General features: G+C 58.8%; 1 protein-coding gene across 1 annotated transcript in view; it reads right to left on the bottom strand.

The window, feature by feature from the left end:
- Positions 1–876: 876 nt before the first annotated feature.
- Positions 877–10080, bottom strand: part of lamb2l (laminin, beta 2-like) — a gene marked incomplete at its 3' end in the record, with an annotated part of 40559 nt that continues 31355 nt past the window's right edge. The window contains 15 exon segments of the mRNA XM_030352522.1: positions 877–1027; positions 1272–1479; positions 1988–2132; positions 2778–2894; positions 2897–2995; positions 3233–3480; positions 3844–4028; positions 4743–5121; positions 5706–5802; positions 6441–6655; positions 6814–7038; positions 7287–7451; positions 8008–8244; positions 8335–8478; positions 9456–9648. Of these exon segments, the coding sequence (XP_030208382.1) occupies positions 877–1027; positions 1272–1479; positions 1988–2132; positions 2778–2894; positions 2897–2995; positions 3233–3480; positions 3844–4028; positions 4743–5121; positions 5706–5802; positions 6441–6655; positions 6814–7038; positions 7287–7451; positions 8008–8244; positions 8335–8478; positions 9456–9648 (2808 nt within the window).

The raw sequence follows: 10080 nt of genomic DNA, 5'->3' as shown, positions 1-10080 counted from the left end.
CCCCCCCCCCCCCCCCCCCCCCCCCCCCCCCCCCCCCCCCCCCCCCCCCCCCCCCCCCCCCCCCCCCCCCCCCCCCCCCCCCCCCCCCCCCCCCCCCCCCCCCCCCCCCCCCCCCCCCCCCCCCCCCCCCCCCCCCCCCCCCCCCCCCCCCCCCCCCCCCCCCCCCCCCCCCCCCCCCCCCCCCCCCCCCCCCCCCCCCCCCCCCCCCCCCCCCCCCCCCCCCCCCCCCCCCCCCCCCCCCCCCCCCCCCCCCCCCCCCCCCCCCCCCCCCCCCCCCCCCCCCCCCCCCCCCCCCCCCCCCCCCCCCCCCCCCCCCCCCCCCCCCCCCCCCCCCCCCCCCCCCCCCCCCCCCCCCCCCCCCCCCCCCCCCCCCCCCCCCCCCCCCCCCCCCCCCCCCCCCCCCCCCCCCCCCCCCCCCCCCCCCCCCCCCCCCCCCCCCCCCCCCCCCCCCCCCCCCCCCCCCCCCCCCCCCCCCCCCCCCCCCCCCCCCCCCCCCCCCCCCCCCCCCCCCCCCCCCCCCCCCCCCCCCCCCCCCCCCCCCCCCCCCCCCCCCCCCCCCCCCCCCCCCCCCCCCCCCCCCCCCCCCCCCCCCCCCCCCCCCCCCCCCCCCCCCCCCCCCCCCCCCCCCCCCCCCCCCCCCCCCCCCCCCCCCCCCCCCCCCCCCCCCCCCCCCCCCCCCCCCCCCCCCCCCCCCCCCCCCCCCCCCCCCCCCCCCCCCCCCCCCCCCCCCCCCCCCCCCCCCCCCCCCCCCCCCCCCCCCCCCCCCCCCCCCCCCCCCCCCCCCCCCCCCCCCCCCCCCCCCCCCCCCCCCCCCCCCCCCCCCCCCCCCCCCCCCCCCCCCCCCCCCCCCCCCCCCCCCCCCCCCTCTCTCTCTCTCTCTCGTACCGTTGCCGTGGCGTTGCGGGTTTTGTTCAGGTTTTCCAGTGCTTCTCGCAGGGCGCCCTCCGCCTGCCCTATGGCCTTCTGGGAAACGTCCAGCGCCTTCTTGGTGAGGTCGACCTTATCCTTCACCCCAACCGCCCGCTCCCTGAGGGCAGACAAGAGGCAGAGGGTGAGACAGGCAGACAGACAGACAGACAGACAGACAGACAGACAGACAGACAGACAGACAGACAGACAGACAGGCAGACAGACAGATGGGCCGACTGACAACAGGTAGACAGGCAGGCAGACGGACAGGCCGACAGCAGACAGATAGACAAACAGTGAGACAGACGGACCGAAAGATAGAGAGACAGGCAGGCAGGCAGTCAGACAGACATGGGCCGTACTTGGCGGTCTTGCTGCGCTCCAGCAGGTCCTTGGCCAGGGCGATGTCCTCCCGGCTGTGGTTGAAGACCCCCTGGATGGCAGACAGGTGGGTCAGGCTCTCCTTTATCTCCCCAAGGATCCGGTCCAGACCCGTCTGGTTCAGGGGCAGCGTGATGGACAGGACCTGAAGCGCCACCTTCTCGATGCTCTCCGGGTCAGCACCCTCCTCTGAGGGTGGGGGGGGGGGGGGGGGGGGAGAGAAGGGGTGACAAGAATTGAGCGAAAGAGAGAGGAAATTCAGGAGAGAGGGAGGAAGAGTGTGAAGAGTAGTGGAGAAAGAGAGAGAGAGAGAGAGAGAGAGAGAGAGAGAGAGAGAGAGAGAGAGAGAGAGAGAGGGGGAATGAGAGAGAGAGAGAGAGAGAGAGAGAGAGAGAGAGAGAGAGAGGGAGCAAGAGAGAGAGAGAGAGAGAGAGAGAGAGAGGGGGAATGAGAGAGAGAGAGAGAGAGAGAGAGAGAGAGAGAGAGAGAGAGAGAGAGAGAGAGAGAGAGAGAGAGAGAGAGAGAGGGAGAGAGGGAGCAAGAGAGACAGGGTGAGAGACAGAGAGGGAGATCAAATGTAACGTTAGATATTTGTAATCTTATTAATGAAGGAATGAAAGAATTAATTGAATCTAAAAGGCTATAATAATAATAAGAGATGACGATAATGACGATGAGTACAGTGTGAGCCGCCCACCAGTGAGGAAGTCCTTGATCTTCTTGATGAAGTCCTTCAGCTCCTTGTTGGACCGGTCGAACTGGGCCTTCTTCTTCTGGGCCTTGTCCAGCGTGGTTTTAGCCTGGTTCTTCACGTCCTGGGTCAGGGAGGCGATGTCCTGGAGCTGGGGATGCACACACACACACACACACACACACACACACACACACACACACACACCACACACACACACACACACACACACACACACACACACACACACACACACACACACACACATGTTACCATCTGCACTGTAGGATGTTACGATGTGCAACCAGATAGCAGAAGGAACATTAACACACCTACCAGAGTAGGACTACTATACTACTAGTCATATAGCACACACTATTTTCTCCCAATGCTAGTCTGCTGGGCCAGCTAGCATGCTAGCATCTGTAATGTCAGCTGTTTAACTCCAAACTTCCTGGTGGCTTATGACCAGCATCCAAATACAACTGTTCGCTAAATTTGACATAAACAACACAATGCTATCAGCTGAAGTTAACAGAGGCTACATGAAGCTATTAGCTACAGGAAGCTATGAAAAGCTATGAGCTACACCAATCCATGAGCTATGTGAAGCTATGATCTACATGAAGCTATGAGCTACACAAAGCTATGAGCTATATGAAGCTATGAGCTAAAGGAAGCTATTAGCTACAGGAAGGTATGATCTACGTGAAGCTATGAGCTACAGGAAGCTATTAGCTGCCGGAGGCTATGAGCTACCGGAGGCTACAAGCTACAAGCTAACCCTAACCCTAACCTTGCGTGCGACGGCCTGCAGGTCGTCGCTGGCCTTGTCGATGCTCGCCGCCGCTTCTTTGGCCAGCCGCAGAGCCGCCACGGAGCTGCTCGCCGTCCCGTTGCATCCCGCCCCCCCCCGCACACGCGCTCGCCGTCGGCGTCACGGCAACCCGCCCCGCCGCAGGGGCTGTCCGGGCAGTGGCCGTCGGCGTCGCCGAGGCGATGACCCCCGCACACCTAAGGGCAAGGAGGTGAGGTGAGCCATGTGGGAGGAGCCAGGAGCCAAAATCTATCCACTTGTGACATCACAGACTTTGGGTGACCTTCTGATCCCACCATGCGGCTGAGGTCTAACTGGTCTAACTGGTCTATCTGGTCCACCTTGTCTACCCAGTCCCACCATGCCAGCTGAGGTCTAACTGGTCTCACTGGTATACTGGTTCTACCTTATGGATGAGTTCTACCTGCTCCTACCTTGTGGCTGAGGTGGTGGATCTTCTTGTCCAGGTCGTGGGCTTTGGGCTGAAGCTGCTCCAGGCTCTTGTTCTGGGCGGCCATGGACCGGAGGAAGCTGTCCTTCCGGGCGTCCAGCAGGTCTTGGGTCCGCTCCCGGGTGTCCCTGGACTGAGCGACCGGGCTGGAGGGGCCGGACACGGAGGCGTCGCACCGCTGCTCCGCCTCCGTGGACTCCCGGGAGGCCTGCTTCACCTTCTCAAACTGATCTGTGGACACAATTAGCACAAAGTGTTAGCACAAAGTGTCAAGAGTTAGCACAGTTTTAGCACAAAGTGTTAGCATAACGTGTTAAAGTGTTGGCACAAAGTGTAAGCATAATGCATCAAAGAGTTAGCACAACTAGTCGAAGTGTTAGCACAAAGTGTCAAAGTGTCAAAAAGTGGAAGCGCAAAGTGTAGCAAAAAGTGTTAGCGCAAAGTGTTAGCAAAAAGTGTTAGCGCAAAGTGTTAGCAAAAAGTGTTAGCACAACACACTCAGGTGTATTATCGGACGGATCGTCGGTGTCTGCCCAGGTGAATGATGGGTACAGACGGTCCGTGCCTGCCCAGGTGCATGCTGGGAGGTCCTACCTGTGAAGCCTCCGGGCAGGATGTCGACAACGTCCTGGCGCTTGGCGTTCAGCGTGGCGTTGACCTCGCTGAGGTCCCGCTCCAGGCCCTCAAGGGTCAGCCGCAGCCCCGCATCCAACACCGCCGTGGAGTTCAGGTCCCGGACCACGCCCATCAGACGCCCGTCGGTCAGCGCCACCTCCGCCCTGGACCGCACCCACACACACACACACACACACACACACACACACACACACACACACACACACACACACACACAAACATATAGAGGCACACAAAGACAGACAGATACACACACACACACACACACACATATAGACACGCACACACACACACACACACACACACACACACACACACACACACACACACACACACACACACACACACACACAAACACACACACACAAACACAAACACACACACACAAACACACACAGAGGTACACACACAAACACACACATACACAAACACACACATATAGAGGCAAACACAGACAGACACACACACACACACACACACACATATAGAGGCGCACACACGCACCCACGCACAGGCACGACACATACACAAATAGGGGTTAGGCAGTACTGAGACAGGTCATTATGGAGCAGGTAGGGGTTAGACAGTACAGAGACAGGTCATTAAGCAGCAGGTAGGGGTTAGACAGTACAGAGACAGGTCATTAAGGAGCAGGTAGGGGTTAGACAGTACATAGACAGGTCATTAAGGAGCAGGTAGGGGTTAGACAGTACAGAGACAGGTCATTAAGGAGCAGGTAGGGGTTAGACAGTACAGAGACAGGTCATTACGGAGCAGGTAGGGGTTAGACAGTACAGAGACAGGTCATTGGACTACCCACCACCCCCCAAACGGAGCGACCCCGAGGTTGACCTCACCTGAGGTCATCGATTCTCTGCCCAATCAGCTCTTGGACCCGGTCGCTGTCCGCTCCTCCTCGACCAATCAGATCCTGCACCTGCTTCAGCTTCGCCTCCAGTTGGCGGACGCGCTCGTCGCTGCCCCCTGGGGGCCCGCCGTTCTTCAGGATCTCGGCCACGCGGTGCCGGATCTCCTCCAGGTGCTTCTTGATCTTCTGGAGCTCGCCGTCCCACTGGACGAAGCAGGCGTGGCACGGCTCGCAGCGTGGGAACACGCCCGTGTAGCCGCGGGAACAGCTGTTGCAGTGCTGGCCGGACACGCCCTCTCGGCACGCACACGCCCCGGTCTGCCAGTCGCACTGCGGCGTGTCCGAGCCCTGCGGGTCGCAGTTGCATTCTGGGAAGGTGGAGAGTAGAGAGACAGGAAGAGGAGGTTACCGATGGAACGTGGCGGGCTGAAGGACTTCCTGTCGGGTTTGACTTCCTGGAGACCTAAAGCCTGAGCGAGGTGGAGGGTTGTCCAGCTGCAGGGATGTCATGTGACCTCTTGTCTTTATTTATCCATGAGTGTTGTTGTTGAATGTACTGTTTTTATGAAGACAGACAGACAGACAGACAGACAGACAGAAAGACATACAGAGAGAGAGAGAGACAGATAAATAGATAGACTGACGAGAGACAGTGGGACAGCCAGGCTGACAGACAGCCAGAGAGACGCACAGCCAGAGAGAAAGACAAACAGATATCAGTTCTACGGGATGCTTTCTCTTTCCTGTAGAGGGCAGCAAAGAGTTTTGTTTCATACACTTCACATTTGAGACCGAAAATCCATAGCATTTTATAAGTAAATCTTTCAATGCAACAAATGATTACGAATTAAGATTAGTTAAGATTTGTTGGTCAGATTTTAAGACAGGTATGTGATCTTAATTGTTTTAATGAGTTATGGTTAATTGATTAATTGGCTCAACGAGGTTTCACCTTTGCAATGTTTCTGGGGGTCTCCCCAGTAGAGCTCCTCACACTCCGTACACTGCCGGCCCCCGAAGCCCTGACGGCACTGACACTGGCCTGTAAACTGTCACACACACACGCACGCACGCACGCACGCACGCACGCACGCACGCACGCACACACACACACACACACACACACACACACACACACACACACACACACACACACACACACACACACACACACACACACACACACACCACACACACACACACACACCAACAAGAGAGAGAGAGCAGTTGTCAATCAAACTCAAATGTGATTGTTCTCAGCACTGCTTCTTCATTGCTTTCCCAGAAGTCTTTATCCAAACGACTAGATAAAGTGTAGAAAATAGATCTGTGTGTGTGTGTGTGTGTGTGTGCGTGCGTGCGTTTGATTGCTTGTGTCTATCTGTGTGGCTCCATGCGTGTGTGCGTATGTCTGTGCCGGTGTGTATGCATGCATGCGTGTTGTTCTGTCCCTGTGTGTGCGTGTGTGTGTGTGTATGCGTGCCTGTGTGCGTGCGTGCTTAGGTAAATGTTTGCGTGCGTCTGTGTGTGCGTGCCTGTGCGTGCGTGTGCCTGTGTGTGCATGCTTGTCTAAGTGTGCGCCTGCGTGCACACGTCTGTGTGTTCGCACAATGCGTGCATATTCCTTCCTGCGTGCGTGTCGGCGGCGCGTGCGCGTGCATGTCCCGGCGTGTGTCCCCTCCCCCACCATGTTGCAGTGCGGGCCCAGGGCGTGCGTGGGCTGGCAGCCGCAGGCCTCGCAGCCGGCCCCCCGGCCATAGTTCCAGTGGTTGGGGGCGCACTGGTCACAGCTGTGGCCCACCACGTGCTCCCTGCAGGGGCACGCGCCCGTCACGCCGTCGCACCGGCACACCCCGCCGTCGCAGTGGCTCTCCAGGGTGCCGGCCGTCACACACGTACAGCCTGGAGGGGAAAGGGGGAGGGTATTATGGGATGGATAGTCCGGGACACTAGACACACAGGTACAGCCTGAGGGAGGGTATTATGGGATTCTGGCTTGTCGGCGGGGGCGTGGCCTGGGCACTGAGGCCACGCCCCCCTGGGGCTGTGTCCTCACTCACGTCGGCAGTCCTGGCTCAGGGCGTTGCCGTAGTAACCCTGCTGGCAGCGGCTGCAGGCAGGCCCGTCTGTGTTGCCCAGGCACCTCAGGCATTGGCCGGTGCGCGGGTCACATGACCCGGGGTCCAGCGGGTCGATGTTCCCGCTGCACTCGCACGGGCGGCACGCCCCCCCCGGGCGCTCCGGGTCGCCGTAGTAACCGGGAGCGCAGACGTCGCAGCTCGTACCTGGGAAATGTGGTGTGTGGGGGGGGGGGGGACATGGCCATGGTTACGAAAACAACACCATAACAACAGGACAAAACGACCACGACTACGAGGCAAAACGACCAACATGATGGTCGTTTTGATGTACGTACATTTTTGCGTAAAGTTCCTGTGTTTGACCGTTGAAAATGTTGAATAGGATTTTAATTTTTTTTTCCCCACCCATCACCAAGGCAACCAGGGTCCCCAGCGTTGCCACGGCGACTCACCGGTGTATCCGGGCAGGCAGCTGCAGAGGATGTGGTTGGAGGCGTGGTCGGCGAGGCAGCTGTGGGCGTGGAAGTGCCCGCTGCCGGGGGCGCCGGGACACGGGCAGGGCCGACAACGCTCCCCTGAACCCAGGACCGGGGTCCCGAAGTACCCCCCCCTCACACCTGGGGGGAGGGGGAGGGGGGAGGGGGAAGAGGAGGGGAGTGGAGAGAACACGAGATATTAGGAGAGGAGAGAGGAAAGAGGGGAGGAGAGACGAGAGGAGGAGAGGAGAGGAGGAGAGAGAGGAGAGGAGAGGAGGAGAGGAGAAGAGAGAGGAGAGGAGAGGAGAGAGGAAAGAGGGGAGGAGAGATGAGAGGAGAGAGAGGCGAGGAGAGGAGGAGAGGAGAGGAGGAGAGAGAGGAGAGGAGATGAGAGGAGAGGAGGAGAGGAGAGGAGGAGAGGAGAGGAGAGGAGAGGAGAGGAGAGAGGAAAGAAGGGAGGAGAGGAGTAGGGAGGAGGGGATAGGTGGAGAAGAAAGGAGAGGAGATGAGGACCCTAAAGGCTGTGTCTAACTAAACTGTAGAACTTTAACAAGGCATAATCAGGACCACAATCCTAACTCTTAGAATCGCCACGTCAGCAAGAATTCACCCAGACTCTCCGAGGTCCCTCGAGTACAGTCAGCGTGACAGGAGTCGCCCCCGACCTCTCACACAACCTCTGATCCGCTCCCAGCGCCGTACCGTTCGCAGAAGTGCCCGTCAGTGTGGTCCTGGCAGCGCAGGCACTCCCCGGTGTGGGCGTGGCAGGCGTCGGCGTGCCCGTTGCACTGGCAGGGGCTGCAGGCGGGGAAGCCCCAGTGGCCCGCCTGGCAGTCCGAGCACTGTCGCCCGGTCGCCCCCGGCCGGCACACGCACTGGCCCGTGGCCGGGTCGCAGCGGGAGCTGTCCGCGCCCTGGGAGTGGCAGTCGCAGGCTGGTGGCGCACAGGGGGTCAAAGGTCACACACCGGCCCCCCCTTTTGCACGGTATCTACACAGCATCGTATCTTATCTCGCTCTCTCACCGGAGCACCCCTGCTGTCCGAAGCCGTAGGTCCCCGGAGCGCATTGGTCGCAGCGTCGGCCAATCACGTTGGGTTTGCAGAGGCACTGACCTCCGACCTTCTCACAGTCTGCGCTGACCGAACCCTGGGGGTCACACTGACAGGCTGGAGAGAGAGAGAGAGAGAGAGAGAGAGAGAGAGAGAGAGAGAGAGAGAGAGAGAGAGAGAGAGAGGAGAGAGAGAGAGAGAGAGAGAGAGAGAGAGGAGAGAGAGGAGAGGAGAGAGAGAGAGAGAGAGAGAGAGAGGGAGAGAGAGAGAGAGAGAGTGAGTGAGTGAGTGAGTGAGTGAGTGAGAGAGAGAGAGAGAGAGAGAGAGAGAGAGAGAGAAATTAAGCAATGAGAGGGATGAAGAGAGGGCAAGAGAATGTTACAATGTGTTGTGTGTGTGTTTATGCTTGCATGTGTGTGAGTTAGGGCTGGGAGTTGTATCGATATTTTAAATATATCAATATCTTTTTCAAACAAGATATGGAACAAGTCGCTATCATCAACAGAGTTTGTTGCGTTGAAAAGTACGGCGCATTTGCTCCAAATAACAGCCGCATCGAGCCGCGCCTGCCGCCTGCTATTTCCTCACTCTGCTTATCTCTCTCCGTCCCGACAGTGTTGCCAGATTGGGCCAGATTTCCCACCCAATCTGGCAACGCTGCTCACACACACTGCCCCGGGCCTGCTCTTCCACTCATGTGACTTTATTAAATCACCTTCAGCGCGGGACATGGAGTTCATCAAATACCGATGTAGAATGATGAGTTGGAGCACTCAAATGGCAACTTTGTTATTACGCCAACAAATATCGTAATTATACCTTATATCGACATTCTACATGTGGGTGTGAGTTCATGTGTGTCTCTGTGTGTGTGTGTGTGTGTGTGTGTGTGTGTGTGTGTGTGTGTGTGTGTGTGTGTGTGTGTGTGTGTGTGTGTGTGTGTGTGTGTGGTGTGTGTGTGGTGTGTGTGTGAGTGAGTGAGTGAGTGAGTGTGTGTGTGTGTGTGTGTGTGTGTGTGGTGTGTGGGTGTGAGTGTGTGTGTGTGTGTGTGTGTGTGTGTGTGTGTGTGTGTGTGTGTGTGTGTGTGTGCCTACCTAGCGCTCCGCCGTGGATGATTGCGGAGATGCTGCAGATGAGTTTGGAGCACATCTCGGCGAGGGCTGGGGTGGGCGTGATCATGAAGGAGTCCACACACATGTAGTCGATCATCTGCTGCCGCCGCTGCTTCGCCTCCATCCCGTTGCCTTGGAAACCGGGGAGCTCCATGTACTTGGGGATGAGGACCAACTGGTAGAGGAGAAGGAGGAGGAGGAGCAAGAGAAGAAGGAGGAGGAGGAGGAGGAGGAACAAAAGAAGGAGGAGGAGGAGGAGGAGGAGGAGGAGGAAGAACATATTAAAAGATGACAAACTGATCTGGTTGGAGACTTTGCGAACCGTATTGTTTCGTCCCATCAGCTGTCTCTTTGAATCTGAAGTTACGATATACTAGTAGAGAGCGCAGTAAAAGTGTCTGTCCCCTTGTACTATGTTGATCTGACGCTGCACTGGCAATTCTCTGCCACTAGAGGGCAGCAGGGAGCAGAGGTCAGGCTGATCCTACCTGTTGCCAGGGACGCTGGACTGGATCAGACAGTATGTGAGTTTGCATAATGGTTTATGGTACTATGTACATAATGTTAATTACATATTACCATGGGGACTAGGAGCCAGTGGGGAAGG

Source organism: Gadus morhua, chromosome 1 (assembly GCF_902167405.1).
Source record: "Gadus morhua chromosome 1, gadMor3.0, whole genome shotgun sequence".
In the NCBI taxonomy this organism is placed as follows: domain Eukaryota; kingdom Metazoa; phylum Chordata; class Actinopteri; order Gadiformes; family Gadidae; genus Gadus; species Gadus morhua.
Note: the sequence above shows the minus strand (reverse complement) of the source record. Positions and strands in the feature narration are given on the sequence as shown.